This window comes from Amborella trichopoda, chromosome 6 (genome assembly GCF_054954075.1).
Source record: "Amborella trichopoda isolate Santa Cruz 75 chromosome 6, AtrichopodaSantaCruz75HAP2 v2.0, whole genome shotgun sequence".
Classification (NCBI taxonomy): domain Eukaryota; kingdom Viridiplantae; phylum Streptophyta; class Magnoliopsida; order Amborellales; family Amborellaceae; genus Amborella; species Amborella trichopoda.
The window spans coordinates 11,879,641-11,899,164 of NC_142341.1; the positions used below are offsets into that span (position 1 = coordinate 11,879,641).

General features: G+C 36.2%; 1 protein-coding gene across 14 annotated transcripts; it reads left to right on the forward strand.

Moving 5' to 3' along the window:
* The first annotated feature begins 1,100 nt into the window (after positions 1-1,100).
* Positions 1,101-18,699, forward strand: LOC18438124 (snurportin-1 protein). Of its 14 annotated transcripts, none has more exons than XR_016056796.1 (11): positions 1,101-1,256; positions 1,428-1,576; positions 3,206-3,603; positions 9,185-9,371; positions 9,530-9,780; positions 11,381-11,495; positions 12,105-12,197; positions 17,438-17,581; positions 17,856-17,955; positions 18,070-18,246; positions 18,422-18,699. XR_016056796.1 is itself a non-coding variant. In XM_088868610.1 (11 exons), exons 4-10 carry the CDS (start codon positions 3,230-3,232, stop codon positions 17,958-17,960), a joined length of 1,269 nt encoding a protein of 422 aa, XP_088724736.1. In that variant the 5' UTR covers positions 1,101-1,256; positions 1,428-1,576; positions 2,920-3,050; positions 3,206-3,229; the 3' UTR covers positions 17,961-17,996; positions 18,422-18,699. The 14 variants fall into 14 exon arrangements, 13 of the variants coding, with proteins under 13 accessions (XP_088724736.1, XP_020525466.1, XP_088724737.1 ...); XM_088868610.1 differs by lacking the exon at positions 18,070-18,246 and adding an exon at positions 2,920-3,050 and having other exon boundaries at positions 17,856-17,996; XM_020669807.2 differs by adding an exon at positions 2,920-3,050 and having other exon boundaries at positions 18,070-18,699.
* Positions 18,700-19,524: the final 825 nt, after the last annotated feature.

Sequence of the window (19,524 nt, forward strand, 5' to 3'; positions counted from 1 at the left end):
AAGCTCAGTGTTTTACTTATGATGGTAGAGTTTTATGTTGTTGTGCAAGCTCTTCGATGTCGACGACATTATGTAATAAATAAAGAGTTTAACTTGTTTTTTAGATCATGGGGCTTTGAAAATTTTAACTTGTCTAAAAAAATTTAAATCGAAGACATGCCAAGTGGATTTCTTGTGTATGAATTTTCTTTTTTGTTTCAGCAGAAGTTAGGCAGCCAAAACAAAGTGGTTGAAACATTGTAGAAATCTTATTTGCTTGGGGTTCTTGCAAATTTTGTAATTGGATTTGAAGTCCTTTTGTAATTATATCCCCCATATTTTTGTGAGATTCTTGATTTGAAATTCTTTCGTAATGTGTTTCACAGAGAGGCCATTGCAATGTGCTTGATTTGTATGCGTTATTACTCGTTGTAGGGCCTGGGCCAACATGTGGCCCGAGGGCCGGGCGAGGGCTGGGCAATCATGACATGAGGCTAGAGCCGAGTTGGGCTTGGGCCAAGGTCAGCACGGTTTGGCCCATCCCAACCCTCTTATCTTTGCTTTTCTCTTTGTTTTATTTTTAATTTTAGTTGGCCTAGCCCGGTCCAAATAGGGATAGGTCCATGCAAGGGCCAGGGCCTTTTTGGTTCCATCAAGGCTGGGGAAGCCCTATGGAACTAGGGCTAGGGATAGCTCGTCCGAGGCTTAGGCCGTTTCCACCACAATTCACATAACATTGTCCCTCTCCTTATAATTATCGGAAATGAAAAAGGAAAATGGTTTGATAGGTTGAAACCCTTTCAAAATAACTCAAATCTCACCACATAATTCCTTGCAGTTCAAGTGTTAAAAACATTTAAATCGATCATCTCAACACAAACATCATGGTTGTGCAAAAAAAATTAGGATTTTAAATTGTAAAAATAGTGCATATGGCGACAAATCATCTAGATAATCTATTTAACCCTTAAAATAAGTGTTCACATGTCCTGCAAACCTGTATCATTTTTTGAATTTCAAAATTGATGGGTGGTATTGGAAATTAACTTTAGAGCCATGATGAAGATTTCTTATGCCGAAAGTGTTTATCTGGATGAGTATTGAGGCTTTATTTTGTTTCCATGAAGTCTAGCCTTGCAGAACTGAAAATCCCCTCTTGTCGATGTTCACGGAGTTTACCATCTTTTCTTGTCCGTACGGGGGAGAGCTTCACGCTCCCTGCCTTTTCTCCCTCTCAAGCTCGTAGAGTTTGCAGGCACAACGAAAACTGAAAATTGGTAAGCCCTAACCCTTCTCTCTCTAAAGCCCTCGCACTCTCTCTCTCTATTGAGCAATTGATAAGACGACCTCTTCTTGGACCCATCTCTCTTTAAAGCCTTCTCTTAAATCAGCACTGTCTCTCTATTGAGCTATTGCGGACGACCTCTTCTTGACCCATTTTTTCTCAGGCATTTGCAGATCAATGGCATGAGTAAAAGTCATATGTGTTTCTCTCACATTAGCAAAGGTGTAGCTTTGGTGGCTGGAGATTGAGCAGGAGGGACAACTGTTAGATCGGAGAGGTTGGAGATCTAATTTGGCTTGGGAATTTTTGTTGGTATGGCGTTTATTTCCCAGTATTTTGAGGCTTTTTTTTTTCTTCTGCCTTTTCTTAGTTTTGAGCATTTGTTGATTGGTTTCTTCCTCATACTTATGCGTCTGTGAATATAAATATATCAGCTTTGAACTTTTGACCAGGTTTTGGGGAGATTTTTGCTTGATAACCTTCGTTGTGTGCTCCATTCCCTTGACCTTTAATTGGAAGAAACAGGGACTGCTGGGTTTTGAAGTTTAACTTTAAATTGTGTGTTCACATAAATAGTAAAAATTCCAAAAAATATATAATAGACATGGAAAACAAGAAATGAGATTATCCAATGTTTCATTGTTCATTGGAAAAGGTTTATTTTGTGACTTGTGATGAACTTCATCAAGGTCATATACTGATTTGGTTAAATTGAATTCCATTTCATTCTCATGATTTTTTCGAAATCCATATGGGCTTAGGCAGTGCAGAGCAAATTCAATGTCATTTGATGGGGGACTATGGGCTGCTGTTGATTGATTGCAGTAATTTCATTTCCCTTCTCTTCCCTTCCTAATTTTGGGATCGTCTATGAATTATAGAATGTTAAAGCTATTTGTTCGTGAAGCTATTTGTTTCTTTTATATGTTTGGCTTTAGTTATTATTTTAATTGTTGAACAGTTATTTCTTACTAGACCTGTGTTTTAGTTGGTTCTTGACAGTCTAATGATTGCCTCAATGGTTTTAATTAGTGATTCAATGTAATTGCAGCCACTGATAAGTTTGGCTTTCAATTAGAATAATTCTGTATGTTCACAGTTGCGTGTCTTGGTTGTGGCAGAGCCAACTGTGGATCAATTTCAGTTGGGTATCTTATTGGACTTGTGTTTTAGTGGATAAATTTCGGTTGCTATGTATAATAGTCATGGTCATCCCCTTTGTTTTTTTGGTGGTAGCTATAGTAGTCTTGGAGCCAAAGCATAACATTGCTGTGCATAAGATCCCCTGTGTTATAATTTCAGTTGCTGTTTATAAGATTCCTTTCTGAAAAATCTCAGTACTTATTGTTCTTAAATTATTCCCTTAAATTTAACAAAGCATTTCAGCTCTCATTCTTATGAGCTAGTATTTGTTATTATCTTTAAGTTCTCATTCTGATCTAGTATTTACTATTATCTTCAACCTCTTCATGTTCTCATTCTAAGTGTTTTACATCTTTGATAACAGTTGGGTTATTGACTGCGTAACTTTACTACATCTTGAAAGCCACTTGTTTTAGTTTTCTTAGAAAATTAAATTTCTCAAGTTTGGTTTTGTTGTAAGCCTCATTCTTTTGCTAGTGATCTAGCTCACCTTGCTGGCTGCTTCAATACAGATCTTGTATAAGATAGTTTCTGATCAAGATGTTCATGTGATTTTCTGAGTGTAAGAAACTCATTGGGAAGGACAAAATGGTGCAGCTCTATACATTTCAAGAGTGTGTGTGTGGAAAGTTCAGCACAAAGGGTAATAAAACGATTTTTTCTAAATGAGTGTGGTGCATTAAGACCTGTGTATGCTGTTACATGGTGTTCATATGTCAAAGTGAGATGAACATTTGAAGTTTCAAAGTTTCATTGATTAAAGTCCTTTTGTTAACAGTGCATCTCTTATTTCTGAAGGTACTAGAATATTTTGCTGAGAGGATGGCTCCCATGGAGCGACAGCCCTTGAAGCGTTGCCGCATCTCTGATCAGCAGAAGCGAAGAGAGCTGGCTCTCCGTCGCCAATCTGTCAACCGCCGGGATTCTCAGCTCCATGCCCGACGCCTTGCCTCTGCCCTCCTTGACAACTCTCCTCCTCCACAAGAGACCCTAACCCTAATTTCACAACCTGAAATTCAACAAGAAGAGATTGAAGAACTGGTGGTTGAAGAATCAGGAGAAGTTTCTTCGCATAAAGGGATTGATGTCCTCGAAGCCTCGAAGCTCAGAGGTTCTAAAGCTCGACACTGGTTTTCGAAGCAGCTTATGTTGCCTGAGTGGATGATCGATGTCCCCTCTCGATTGAGCCATGACTGGTTAGTTCCCTTTGATTATTTATCTTTCTTTTGATTTTTTTTTTCTCGTACTTTATGTATATCTCTTTGATATAGTTCTTATAGGGAAATTTACACGTCTAATGTTATTTCTGCGATCTATTAATTGTGTCCATTCCATTTTAAAATTCTGGTCAGGGTTCCTTTTTCTTTTCTTAATTAAACATTAGGAAATCAGGAGCTGTACTTACGGAGCTTAAATATCTTTATTCTATGTGTCCTTTGGATTGTCTACTTTTTTTGCGTGGCTATGTATATATGTTATTGTGTTCATCATTTAGGGTTCAAAATTGATTGCGTTCTTGTTTTTACTTTCACTCTTGTAATTTTCCTTGTTCTATTTGATCTATTAATGAAAATTTAACCTTGCTGACCAAAAATAATAGTTTGACATTACTTTATGGAATTTTTTGTGGTGGAATCTGCTTCCTGGAAGTGTTATGCTGATTACAATGAGACTGATACATCTAACTTTATCAGAAAGTACGATAAGGATTTGGGAATGTTCGCTTCAGGCACTATTAGTTTTCTCTGGTTAAGTATTTACACTTGGGAAATTAAGAAACTGCTGAACTGGTTATGCTGATTTAGTACACTAGAAGACTAGGTCTGGTCCACCTTCCATTTTTTCGCTTATTTTTACTTTGTATTTCTTTTTTTGGGGTCAACTTGTATTTCCTGAAAATGGTAATTTTGCTCAACATTGAAGGTTTCTTATTTTCTTTTGTAGTTTTATTTTTGCCATTGCTATTATCTTTATTATCTTTTGGGGTGAAGGGGTACTTATTTGATATATTGATGGTTAATATCATTGTTCAGGTTAGGGAATAGTTGGTATTTTTTGTTTGTGAATTTGTGTTGTGGATGGATCTGTTGTGCCCTTTTGGGGGTTTGAGGATGCCGCCACTCGGATTCGAACCGAGATGCTCTAGCACTGCTTCCTAAGAGCAGCGTGTCTACTGATTTCACTATGGCGGCTTTCTCAAAGTAATGTTTGCCCATCCATGTTCTCCCATCCCTACTTCTATCCTTATTCCCATCAATTGTTTTCCCATTTCATTCTGATTTGAAAAATCAAATCAATTCATCCGCATTTGCTTTTCTCGTTTCTACGAACATCCCTTTCACTACAGACTTTTCTTACGGTGATAGCAAGACAGCCTAACATGACCTTTCCCACAGGAACATGATCAACCATCAAATTCAGCTTTCCATTTCTGTGGTTTTTCTTCAAAATGGGCAATGGTTGAAAGGATATTCGTTCATATTCGAACTTTAAAGCTTTTTACGGCTTTTAAATAGTAATTATTAGCTTAATCCAAATGCAACCCATCTAGTGAATAGATGGGTTTATTTGGTGAGTCTTTAGATGCTTGATTTTACAAGCAGATTGTTTAATCAAGTTGATGTAAAATCAACGTGATTAAAGACTCACAAAGATCTTACTTGATTTTACTTGTAAAATGAAGTAAGATATAGTATCTAAATCAGTGTTAAAAAAAGGGGACTGCCCAGCGCCTAGGCGGTCCAGAAGGCCTAGGCGCATCGCCCAGGCCTAGGTGGTCAAACTGGGTGGCAGTCCCTGGGCGGCCGCCCAAGGCTTGCGCCTCGCCTAGGGGTGGAATTTTTTATTTTTTTTATTTTTTATTCTATTTCTTTTTTTTAAAACATGAAGGCTTTTAAGGATGAGTTTTAGGTTCATTTGAAACCTAAACCCACAAGAACCCATTTTAGAAAGAAAGAAACTTCAAAGAAACTAAATTTTGTGATTTTCATTGGATCAAAGTGTTTCTCAAAGTTACGAAAAATGGATCCAAACATCACCCATGTAAATTAGATTTAGTTTTGGAGTTTTATAATCCTTTTGTAGGGTGTTTTTTATTGTTTTAGCACTTGAAAACATCTCAGAGGTGGGAGTTTAGAGTTCGAGCAATCAAAGTAAGTGCAAAACTTTATTTTTTAGATTGCTTGCTTTATTTTGAGATGTTTTCTTCAGGATCTAGTCGAAGTGGAGATTCGGGTTGGAAATATGGATATAGCCTGAATCCAAATGACAAAAATTGCATTAGATGCAATTGTTGTGAAAAAGATACCAAAGGGGCATAAACCGGTTTAAGAAACTTCTTGCTGGTATTAAGGGGGATGTTGCCCATTGTACAAATGTTCCTGAAGGTATTAGAGAGGAGATTAAGCATTATATGAGTTTTGTAAAACAAAACAGGAACAAAATCCTTGTCATTTGAATAGATTTATTTCTACTTTTTCTAGAAGAAGTGATCCGGGTTGGAAGTATGGTTATAACATAAAACCAAACGATAAAAATTGTATAAGACATAATTTTTGTGAAAAACATACCAATGGGGCTATTAACCGATTCAAGAAACACCTTGCTGGTATTAAAGGGAATGTTGCTTCTTGTAAAAAAGTTTCTGAAGCTATTTGGGTTGAGATTATACAATTTCTGAATTTAAAAGGACCAGAAAATGATGAAAATGAGCTTTGTTCTATAGAAATATCTTCTCCAGGTTCTTCTAGAAGTGGTGCTCCGGGTTGGAAGTATGGTTATAACCCGAATCCGAATAATAAAAATCTTATTAAATGTAATTATTGTGGAAAGGATACTAATGGGAAATTTGCCAGTTTAAAAAACACATTGCCGGTATTAAAGGGGATGTTGCCCTGTGTAAAAATGTTCTTGAGGCTACCAGGGAGGAGATTATACAATATTTGAGTTCAGGGAAGCACAAAAAGATAGAAAATGATAGAGCAGCCAAGACTCCTAGAGCCTCATCTGCACATACTAGTAAGAGGGAGGTAGAAGAAGAGGAGGAGGAAGATGCAGATTCTGAAGAAACGGAGGAGGACGAGCGTTATATTGAAGAGGGAGATGACTCTGATGATGATGGCCTCAAATCTGATGCATATGATGAGGCTCACCCTATTCCTTCTGATGATGATAATGACTGAGGACTCTTGGTGTTGAGTGCTGACTGTTGAGTGTTGACTAGTGTCCTAGACCGTAGTCTGTATATTTTTTAATTTTTATATATTTTATTTTTCTTATTTTTAGTTTCTACTTTCTAGTTTCTAGTTCTACTATCTAACTTTTGTGTGTACAGTTTACAGTATATCAGATTATTAATGTATGCTTGTATGGTTTTACTGTTTTAGGCTTTTAGCATTGTATGGAAATATGAATTATGGTCTTATGGATTATTAAAATTCTCTTCTAAACTTCTATCTTCTTTTTTTTCAACTGGGATTATGGTCTTATGGATTATCAAAATCAGACTATCTTTTTTTTTTCAATTGGGCCGCTCAGGTTATGGGCGCCCGCCTAGGCGGCCACCTAGCGTTGGGCGGCCTGGACCCCCATGGTCGCCTGGGTGCCGCCTAGCGCTTTTTGAAACTATGCTCTAAATCTAGTAAGATTTTACAAGAAATACAACCCATCTAGGTCCCTAAAAATTGAACTCACTAGATTTTACAAGCAGATAGCTTTGATTTTACAAGTAGCTTTAGATAACCCACCCACTAGATGGCTCTAATTGCTCTTTATCAATACACTAAAGACTCACTAGATGGGTTATCTAAAGAAATATAATGATGTTAAATACAAAAGAAAGACTAGAATACACTAAGATCTTTATGGCTTTTGTTTCAATGATTTCTAGTCCTTTTATTCTTCTTGTAGATGACCTTGTAGTCATGGGCAATATGATAAACTTTGGAGATACTCAAGTGAGTGGGTCTATATGCTTATCTAAACAAAAACACTACAATACAAATTGGGTATAATGTGCTTTACCAAAGTGCTGTTCTTCACATTTTATTAGGGGTGCTATGGTCCTTCACCATGTTTAATTGGAAAAAATAAAATTATGCATATATTTTTGTCTCCTGCATTGTGTTTAAATGGTTTCTAGTTTTGCTTTATTATGGAGGTTCATCATGGTACCATAATTACAAGGTTGGCTATGATAATGTAGCACCCACTTTGTTGTAGAAGTGACAAGGTTGGAGCTTTTTCTCTAAAAAAAAAAACAAAAAAAAAACTAGGAGTCCGTGGTATTTGTTGTATACCATTATTCATTTAATAGGCCGTTCTTCTCTGTTATGTTGTTTCCTTTTTCTTCTTATATGTAGTCTTTACTTTATTGATTTTTGGATTATTCTTTCAAGTTGTTTGTTTGTATCTAATTTCTTCTCTCCTTTTTAGCTTATGCTAGAGCCTACTTGTGCATTTTTACTTTGTACTGGAGTTTAAGATGTCGTTACTCTGATGGAAAATAGTTTGATGCTGCTGTGGATGCATCCCGAGCCGTGGGGTGGCATCTCTTATACCCCTTATTTTGAATGGGTGTTGACTAATGACTAGAGCTCTAAAATCATTACACTCCTCTTTGAGGTCATTTTTTTTTGAATTGGATATGGAGCCTTGAAATGCTTAATCCCCAATACAAAGTCAAAATCAGATTTGAACTATCCCTTCTAATGCCCATTGGTCGGGCCCTGGCCTGGCAAAGTGGGCTCTATTTTCTCTTGGGCTGTTCCCGGGAGTACCAAACTGTAGTTCACATGCTATAGACTATAACTGTAATAAAAAATTATATTAAACCTAAACATCTATGATCCATAGACTGTACCTTCTATAAGCCCCTTCTTTTTTTTTCTCTTCTCCTTCTCTTTCCTCTTTTTTGGCCAAAAATACAAACTAAGTTGTTGCAAGTGGAGTAGAAGTGGGATTGTGACATGCTAGAAGCTCCATTGGGTCAGGAAAGAATTCTGTAGAATTATGTAATTAATAAATTTAAAAATTGAAAAATTACAATTTTTATTAAAAACAAAAAAATTGATTATCCCACAAAATACAGTAAAAAATGTGCACAAAAAATACTCAACAAAACATTAATTATTCAATAAATTATATTTCTTTGAGGTGTAATTTATGTAAAAAAAATACTACACCACAATAAAAAAATATTATGATAAGGCGCATGAGTTAAACTGCTGAAAATACAATGGAGCTGATTTTTTATTGATAATGTTTTCTTTATTTACAATTTTACACTTGACAACCTCCAAAGCTCCTTCATTTACAATTTACTTACACAACATCTAAACACAAGAGAGACAGAGGGAGAGTATGGCCACAAATAAGATCCAAATCAATCATCTTATTGGTCTCTTGTTGCTCCTTTGAGTGGCCAGGAGAGATCTCCAAAAGTGCTATCAAGATCCCAAAATTTAGAAATCATGATCTCATTTAGATCCCTATCCTTGGTCTAAGAAGGGTGAGGACCTTAAACTTTCGCTTAACCCCTCCCAAGCCAGGGTAAAAGGGGTGGGTTGTGTTAGGTAGGCAACCAATGTAAAACTTTACCAGAACTTCTCATGAATCTGGAATATAAGATAAGAATGGCAGATCAGGATTCGTATAGCCAACCCCAATTCGTTGGGAAAAGGTTTTGCTGATGATGATGATGATATATATATATATATAAATATAATATAATTGCTTTTTTTTTCTTCCTTTTTCTAAGTGAGAAGTTGGTCTATGCAGGTATGTGCTTCCAAGGCCTGCTGGAAAACGTTGCCTTGTTGTTTCTTCTAATGGAACGACAGTCAGTAGGCTACGGAATGGTTCCATATTACACCATTTCCCGTCTTCTTTGCCGAATGGTGCAAGAATTAAGGACATTGCTGGTCCTGCTCACATGTACTGCATCCTAGACTGCATTTTTCATGAGGTAACAATCTTTCCTTTCATGGATGCTTATAAGAGGATATCTAGATGCTTCATTATAAAAAAAAAAGGAGGATATCTAATGCTTGAATTTTTTTTATCTGTCTTCTATTCTATTACTTTTGCTTTCTCATTGTGGAATGGCTTTTCTCTTTCTTGTAGCCAGATCAAACTTACTACGTGATCGACATGATTTGCTGGAAAGGATATTCACTATATGACTGCAGCTCTGAGTTCAGATTTTTTTGGGTCAACTCTAAGCTTACTGAGACTGGAGCCTGTGACACTCCTTCATTCTATCACAAGTACCGATTCAGTCTTGTTCCAGTCTACCATTGTGATCAGATGGGACTGCAGGCAGCATATGAGGGAAATTCTCCCTTTAGCAAAGATGGACTACTGTTTTATAATAAGTGAGACTCCTTCCTTTTAATTCTTCCCCTTGTTACTCTGTGGGAGCATACTTTTGTGAGAAGGTATACTTTGTACATGTAGTGTGTTGGTAGTCATACTCATCTTGTACCATCCACTTTTATCCTAAGAAGGTGCGTGATGAGTTGTTTTCCTTTTTTAAGGCTGCCCCTGTTTTAAGTGAGAATAGATATTCATCTCCACGGCCTGAGGGTAATTACAGAATGTGGGTATTGGGTACGAGCACCTCAATCCTACACTCGTACCAAGTGTAGCTTATTGTCCATACTTTTATTTATATGGTTGTTTTAGAAACATATAAGCATACTTTTCACAAGAGTTTGGGCTTTTCATTTCAACTGATGTTGCTGAATTGAGTTGCTTTTTGCAGTTCCATGAATTCATAATCTTTTAGTTGTCATATATGCTATCAATTTTGATCATGTGCTTTCATTTGAAGATGTGGAAAATCATTTGACATTATGGGATAGCGTACTGTAATCCTGTGGATTATGAAAAAACCATTCTATTATGTCATTACTGTCCACTGAATGAGAGAGAGAGAGAGAGAGAGTAGGACCCTGCATTAGGGCGATGCCAATTTGTGGTCTTTCTCTCTCTCTCTCTCTCTCTATCTCTCACCCACATCATTTAAATGAATAAGCGATCACACAATTTACAATGGTTTTTCATAGTTTGCTGGATTATAATTCTCGTCCCCATCATTTAAATGGAAAGTTCACACATTACAATGGTTTCTCATATTTGACTTGATTGTAATAAACGGGCTCAAACATTATCCTGCCTCGAAAGTTTCCTATATTCATAAACAGACCAAATATGGTTTCCATAAGATATTCTCTGTGATATACATACATGCGACTATATTAATAATGGAGCAAGGTAATAATCCTGCTGCAAAGCACTATTAGTCCTCGTGATTTTATTCATGCTAATTTGATGCCTCATTATTGGTGCATTCATATGCTTTGTTGCATGAAGCTCTGTTGCTGACCAGTCTGACTATGCCTAGCCTGCATGTGTTGCATTAAATATTTTTTGAGTTATATTTGTGACTTGTCCCTACCTGTGGAAGCCCAAGCTGCCACAACAGTAAATAGCTTTCCTCTGTCAGAGTCATCCATACGATGTTAATCTTGTCCAAAGAAAATAGGAATTTGGACACTCCTGTATATTATATTTGTTAGTAAAAAAGTCTCATCTTAAAATCCAGAAAATATGTAATCTATCTTGCAAATTCCTGTTTATTCTTGGTTACATATATTTGTAATTACTTCTATCCTAAAAACAAAAGATATCTTTTGCATACTGTTGCTACATTACAAACCATACACACTTTTCAGTCTTTAGAATAATCAGCTATCTACTATGTATGGAGTTCTGGACATTTAGTCAATAATTAATGCTAGCCCCAAAATCTGTTGAATTTGGAACTAAGTTTGTAATTAATGCTCACTGGCAAGTTTGATTGAATGTTTTCGAACAAAAGTAATTGTTTTAAGCTTCAATAATTATCTTCTCTATCTCTTCTTTTATTTCCAGTGGAAACCTTACTAGAATTTTTGTTTTTTGTTTCTGCAGGCATGCTCATTATCATACTGGAATTACTCCTCTGGCATTGGTCTGGAAGGATATGAATTGCAGCCAGTATTTTCTTGATACAGACAGCAATGGGGTTATTCCTGCTCAGCAGCAGGTATGCTCATTCATTGTGATTTGATAAAAGTGAAAGCATCAACCTTGAAAAAAGCTTCCCAACCAGAGGCTTCATGCTAAAACTAACGGAGTATCAATAATGCAGTGTAAATTGTAAACTGTAAATGGTTGATCCCTTCACCATTCCATGACTTTCTGAGAACTTTGTATACCGAACAAGCGTAATGGCTTTGGTGTATTTGTTGATTGTGATAGTTTCTAGGTCAATTACAGTTTTAGTAAATGTTAAGGAAGGTGTTTGCCTTATAAAAGAGTATGGAATCCTTATAAAGGGAAAAAGAGGACAATCAAATTTACTTGTACTCCTTGAAAAATTGGCTTTTATTTGAAATTGCTAAAAATTTATATGCATGGTTTTAGTTAAAAACTTAAAACTATAGAGGTTCTGTTAAATGTTTTCTAGTTAAATATTTTGTCATGCCTCTGGATATTCCTTTGCCACTAAGTTTCTTAGGATTGTTATTTCAATAGGATTTTGAAGGCTAATCTGCAGCTAATAACACATGCTTCATTTGTAGCTTCCTACTTTGCCTGTACTACCAAATATGTACTACAAGTTGTACCCTGATATTTTTTTTGTTTGAATCAGGTTGTGTTGGAGCTAAAAGAAGATGGGAAAGTAGGGAGCTCGGATGATCCATCTGTTGTTTTTAGTTGCTTGGACAGGGACTTTCTACAGCAGGTATTCTTGGTGTACTTTTTACCAATGTTATTAGATTGGCATGCTTTGGCTGAAACAACCGAAGTCTTTAGCTTCAGGCCGTAAACCTAAGCAAAGAAAATCATGTATTGTTAAATGTTATATATTGGTAAATTTTAAGAATACCCCCGATGTATTCAATTTTTTTTCTGAATACCCATAAAAATAAAGGTTATGTTTGGATGACACTTAATTTTATGTGGAATAGACTATCTTTTCTAAAAATAATATGATCTTGATAATATTATTTTGTTAGCTATTTGGTGTTGGGTATATGGCCTTCAAGGCCTGAATACCAATAGTCTCTCATTCAGTGGGAGTGATTGAGAGATAGAATCTAGGTGCTTTGCGAAATGGGGCCCAGATTCTGATACCCCGAGTACTTGAGGCTATGAGAGTTTTACATTCGAGAAAGCAATTTCTCAAGGAGGTATGAGGGTCACTTCCTAGTCAGGATCTTGTTTATATTAGCTTCATAATTGTTGTGATTAGCTAGGGCTTGGAGTATCCAATCGAGTTCAATAGAACCCGAGTATTTATTTTGAGTAATGGCCCTGTATGGGATGGTCATGACATAGGATATAAGTCCGTATTCTGACACGAGACCATTCCATGGCATGTGCATTAACGTTCGCATGGGAAGCCTCTTCCAAACCCTTTATCCGAGTTTGAAAGAGTCAGTGCACATGTGCTTGAGAGGACCCTTGTACTTGTATTGGAATATGTCCCACTGGGATGCACTTGTAATCCATTGAGAGCCGGATGATGGGAAGCTCTGGCTCAATGACTTGGATGTGACCAATTATGTGTCTCTGCCATAGATTGTGGAATATAGGTCCATTGGGTCAACTTGAGACACTGATGGAACATCATTCGAGGCTAGCCCAATGGAGTACTTCGATACCTAGAGTCGGGGCCATGAGATCTCACTTACCCTGTGTCCAATTTAATTATGATGAAAAAGGATAAATAAATGTTTATAAATACTATAAATAATAATTATTATTTTTGAAGAATTTTTCAAGATTTTTTTTAATCATGAAAAATTGGTTTTCAAAATTTGTTCGGCCAAAATACCATATGAGGACATCCTTGGGGATGCTACGTGGCACTCGGGTGGCCACATGGCACCCCAAGGGCCCCACACAGATCACCGCCCACTTCAGCACTGATCCCCATGCATGGGGACTTTGTTGGGATTTTGGTGTTGGTTTTATTTAACACCTTATGTTATGTATTGTTATTTAAGGTGTTATATTATGTTATGACTTAAATGTTATTTTATCACATGTTTATTTGATTCACTCAAGTGCCTTTGTTGGCATGTGTGAGGTCCATTTTAATTTAATTTAAATATTGAATCCATGAAAATTTAATTTTTGAATTTGAACTTCAAAAATATGTTCACACGTGTGAATGGGACATTAAGCTCATTGTAATTGGTTTGAAATATTAGATCTATAAGGTGATTGACTTTCATAAAAGGTGTACTTTTTTACATGTGTGAGTTTTACCATTTATTTTATTGCCCATTGCCCTTGATGGATTTCTAAACTATTTGATTATTTAAAACTAAGGGCTTTTGTGTAAGAGCAAGTTAGACTCACTTGAAATAAAAATATAGGCCTAAGGACAAAAAGGTAAAGTGGCTTTACTTAGGGTTTAATGTGAAAGATAAGGGTGCTAAATCCCAACCCTGCATCCTAGTGGTTGGATGGGGATGGGTGGATAAGGTATAATAGCCTCTCATGTGCCATTGGATAAGTGCATCAAGGGTGTTGATGGTATCCAATCTGGGCGTTGATGATATCCAATCGTACACACTATGTATATGTACTTCTTTAAGTCCCAAACCCTACCCACTTGAAAAAATGGATCTTGCTTGAATTGAATAGAGAGAGAATGAGAGAGAGACCATTTCCCTTTGAGAGTTCCCATCCCCCATTGATGATCTTTGAAGCTTGATGGTGGTCCTTCACTCCATAAGATCAAGCTTATCTCATACTATGATCAAGGTATTATCTCCCTAAGTTATTTTATGTCAAAGATCATTTTATCCTTGATTAAAGGTTCCTAGAAATTTCATCGACAATCATATTTTAGCCTCCTTAGACCTCCATTTTGATATTATCTTCATGTCATTCTTACATAGTGTGATCCTTCACTTGCTTATGTATTTTATGCATTGATAAACCTTTGATCATGCATAGTTTCCTTTGATCTACCTTGTACGAATTCTCTTGAGCATTTCTGAGTATTGTTATTTAAATTCCAAAGATATTTAGTTCCTCTTAGAAGTGTATTTTCTCATTTAGAGTTGGAACTTTGCATGAGAAGTTGTTGTGGTGGACCAGTGGACCACCACATGTAGTTTTGCTTTATCTTGCTCCATATTGATCCGATTTGCTCCATTCTTCTTGCAAACTGTTTTAAATCGATTTTGTGGACTCTAAGAAGTGGTTTTAAAAGTAGTAGAGCTTCCTAATTGGATTAGACACCCTTGAGATTATAAACCACTCTTGCACTATTCATTGCGACAAAATTAATTCCCTAAAAGGCTCGAATTTGTGGCCCGAGCACAAGGGGTTGGAACTGTTGTCTTCCCCACTTAGTTTGGCATTTTAATATATCTATTTAGTGGTTTTTATTTACTGTTATCTCAGTCGTTACAGTTGTCATATGTAATTTGATTGTATGAAGGTGTTTGAGCAATGTATGTAATTCAATGGTGTAAATTTTGAGCTTGTTCAAGTGATATGTAATTGCCCTATAAGGGGACTGTTTAGAGTTTTTATTTCAGTAGTTTTTAAGTCCTCAAGTGCTTGTAAGGTCGATTCATGGTGATGTAATTGTATACTTGCATTGTTTAAGCAAGTGCTATCTCTTGAGTTGCATTGAAATCGCCTTGTTTTTCGGTTTTATTAATGACACCTAGACTTTATACTGCATCAATTGGTACATATCTCTTATCATATACAATATATTTTAATTAATTGTTTTTGGCAGCTATTTTTTAGCTAGAAAATGTAATTTTAGCAAATTTCTTTGAATAAAGTAAAAATTAAAAAGTTAAACTTATATGTAAAACTGCCTATAAATTATCTTAGAGAACTTTATGATGAACACTGCTAACAATAAAAGAATTCATTATTAGGATTAGTTTTATTGGAACAGTGAATTATCACAAATTAGTGGTGATGAATCTCTCTCCCTCTCTCTATCCTGAATGTATGGAAATTCAAAATAAATTAGTGGTGATGAATCTCTCTCTCTCTCTCTCTCTCTCTCTCTCTCTGTCTTGAATAGCTAAGCAACCGTGCTTCCAACATTTCATTCCACTGAGAGGAAATGAAGCAATTGTGATCAACTATGTGATAAATCTGAATTTTGTGTTCATCAACATTCACTTTGTTAACATATGGTTCTATTGTGTTATGAATCCAGAAGTTTTGGTTTGGAATTGTCCTGTTAATTAAGACTTTACTTAGCTACAGGACAGCTACATGCTTCATGTACTTATTATTAAACTCTATAGGAAACTATAGTGCACGGTTCACTGGAGACCTGGAATTTCTGGAATTTGTGTGATTCCTCTACATTTAGTCAATGACAAAATCTCTGTACAGTTACTGAAACTTTACATTTCTTCCTTCATATCATCCTTGGTTTTGTGAACAATTCCTTTCGCATCATCTTTTGAATATTCTTCTTTGCCTTTTTCACAAGTATAGGCCTCTGCTTATGAGAATCATTTTATTCCTTTTCTTAACAGTATGTCCTGGACTAGCCCTAGGCATCTTACAAGGCTTGGGAAAATCGTACTTGATCTAGGTAGCCTGTGAATGTGTTAAAAGTAAGTGCTGGTGGTTGATGCAAGGTACTGATTATGGTCTGAAGGTTTTGTGGATTTCAGAAGTGGCTGTATCTCTGTCACATACGTGTAAGATGATGGTGCTCCTGAGATATGCATTTGACTTAGTTGGGGCATAGAAGAATCAAACAGTCCCATTGAAAGCTCAAGCATGTAAAGGAATAACATGGTTCTAATCATGTTAATGAAACTTCACTTGCTTCCCTTTATAGCATCCTTCATCTTGTGAATCATTCCTTTCTAATCATTTTGTGGATATTGTTCTATACTTCTGTCACGATTATGGGCCTCTTCTGATGAGAATCTTATTCATTTGTGTATCTACTGAAAAATCAACTTAGGAGCACGTGTCAGAGAAGCCTAGACATCTTAAAATGTTTGGAGAAGGCTTACTTGATCAAGGTAGCCCTCGAATCTTTTAGAATAAGCTCCAGTAATTGATACAAGGTTCTGATTACAGTTTGAAGGTTTTGTGGATTTCAGAACTGGATGTATCTCTGTTAGATATGCAGAAGATGCTGGTGCCTGAGACATGCATTTGACTTAGTTGGGGCAGAGAATATCTCAGACCCATTCAAAGGTCAAGCATGTAAAAACAAAAAGAAATCACAATGAAAAGAACTAGCATTAAAAATGGATAAACAAACTTAGGAGGGACTAAAGGGTTTGGATAGAACGAAGAATTCATACATGTGAAGCTTGTGACCTCTTATTTTTACAGATGCTTTGGAAGAAAAAAAGGGATCACAGCTCATAAAGAGTAGGGTGAACACAATTGAGCTTGACTAATAAAGACAATGATACTGCCACTTACACTGCGAAGATGACAATTGTACCCTCCATGTGGTCCTCTAGGTTTACTGTTAATGAGTAAAACTTCTTTGGTGATCTTCTGTGTTTTTTTTGCTGTACTTTTTTATTTTGTTTTATGTTTCCTATTGACATTATTTTGTTCTTGCGTGGGCCCTTCTACATTAGACCGCACTGTCCAGTTTCTGCACTGATTGGTATTTAATCTGGCTAGTCCTTCTTTGAGAACCTCTCCTCAATGGGTCCCTTGCTAGGGTATTGTTTCCATATTACTTTATGCTATCAAGCATGTTAGACACATGGCATCTAGCTGGACACTTTGATGGCAATAGCATTACAAAGAGAACTTTGATAATTGTGCTTTATATTTCTTGGTTGCATATTGACAGTCACCATGAACTGGTTCTAGAAACATTATCTAATCAAGGGAGTACGGGCCCATGTTTTCTGTGTATGTGCCAGTTATATCTAAACTTATTCAGCAAGTTCTGCAGCAACCTCAATCTTATTTGCACATTAATGGTTCATATATATTTTGTAGAAAAATTTACAACCAGGTGCCCTTTTACGTTTTGCTATTGGTGATGGAGGCTTGAATATATTTGATGGAAAGCTTGATATGGCTGATACAAATTACATTGGGAAAGCCAATCGTGCTCGTGTATCTGCAGATAGCTACAATAAGGTTTGTAGATTAAACTTTGTTCTGCATTTTGTTTTTTATTATGCTTACCCATATTCACATACTGCTGCATTCCTCTATATTCATCAAGGAATTATTTTTTTCTATAGAAAATTGGTTCCACCAATAAAAATGAAGTACAAATGGAAAGGAAATTGTTTTGAAGATGTTAAATTTTTTTTTTTGAAGCTGCATGGAAGGGGAATTGTTAATTCCTTTGTTTAATGGCCAAAGCTTAATGTGAGATACATGAGTTTGTGTTGGATAATTCCCTCAGGTTCTTTTCCAATATTTGGCAAGGCGTTCTCCTCTGAGGATTGAAGATTTGGTGGCATCCATCAATTCCTCTCAAGATGGGATGGATGTTGTTATGGAAGGTTGATAGTGGTGGTAACTGATTTCCTCAAAATTCGAGATGGTTGGTACCCAACCATTACTATTTTGCTTTTGCCAAAGTTTATTAATCTTTTTCTTTTGGCTGATCTTTCCAGTATCAACCTACAGCTGATCTTTTTACTGAGCTTTCCAGAATCAGCCTACAGCTGACTCGACAAACTTCCAAAAACATTTACTTCTACGTGGTTTTGACTGATGTTCACTATTTAGAATTCTTTAATGGTCCTGGCCAAGGTGGAGATTGGAATTCCAAAATGAAATTTTGTCAGAAGGTGGAGTCTGAAATTCCAAAATGAAATTTTTGTCGGAATCAAATTTTACTTAACTTTCAAAGGGATAAAATGGGAATTTTAGGTGAACTTCAGCTATGCAACATGTGACTTCCAAATGTGACTGGCACACGAGAGAGAGAGAGAGTTGCATTACTAATTGATACTCAACTTGTAGATTTGGCAAGGGGGAACAATTGTCATGCTTGTTGAAAGAGTTTTTGGATGTTGCATCAGTGTGGCCTACCTCAATTCATGCTCCCATAACCCTAATCTGATCAGAGTCACACGATAGATTGGTTTGTGGCTCCATCATCGTTCAGTTTGGGCTTGGCTCCCCATAATGTATTGTACATTTTGTTTCAATTAAATGTATTGTACATTTGTCCATCTTGATTACCCTCTTATTGTCATACTTACCTTATAGTTCAAGAGAAATGGATTTCGCAGGGTAAATTACTTTTTACTGTATTTTACGCTATGGAAGACATGGTGATTGTGGCCAAGGTGAAAAATTTTGAGAATTTAATGAGCATTGGGGCAATTGACACCTCAAGTAGAGCGGCCCATCTGCTCGAAGCTCAATCATTCATGACAATTGTGGATCTGATTCCAATCATAGTGATGGGTAAGATGCATCGGATTTCAATCAACTTCATAATCAAGAGAGACAAAATGTCTTTGCATTTGATGATAGAGGTATATAATTTGATTTTCAGATTGAATCATCCTTTGTTGATCTTTTGTGTGATTTTATTTTTGATGAAGAGCCACATGAAAAAAGCTTGATTATGGGTATGTCTGCTGCTTCTTCTTTTAAATCATACTTTTTTAATTCCATAGTTGGATCTATGATAAAAAATGAGATCTTGCAAGTGAGCTAATTTTTTATATAAAGAACATTAGGAAGGACCGAAGGAGTTGAGGAAATTGGGACCTTTTTTCTTGGAGATATTGAGGAGAGGTTAGATTTTAAAAAAGATGACGAAACCCTAGATGGTGAGATGAACTATGAAATTTTGGGTGGCGAGGTGAACCATGGGGCCTCTATTTGTTGTGGAAGCTATGGATAGAAACCTAGGGCTTGATGTATTCTTGGAGGCTGTTTATAATTTTATTTTGACATTAAACTAGTCGTGAAACTAGTCGTGAATGATGGGTATTCAAGATTGATTAGGATTGCTAAAGTTGCAAAGGTTGAAGTTGAGAAACAATTTGATAGGGTATTATTGAAGGGGTTGGGTATTATTAATAGAGTTTGTAACTTGTAGGTAGCATTTA

Bases quoted from the DNA above. Each gene is read 5' to 3' on its own strand.
- LOC18438124 (XM_020669807.2), top strand. From the start codon at position 3,230: ATGGCTCCCATGGAGCGACAGCCCTTGAAGCGTTGCCGCATCTCTGAT. The intron at 3,604-9,184 runs GTTAGTTCCCTT...TGGTCTATGCAG, and splicing joins TCTCGATTGAGCCATGACTG to GTATGTGCTTCCAAGGCCTG. The intron at 9,372-9,529 runs GTAACAATCTTT...TCTTTCTTGTAG, and splicing joins TAGACTGCATTTTTCATGAG to CCAGATCAAACTTACTACGT.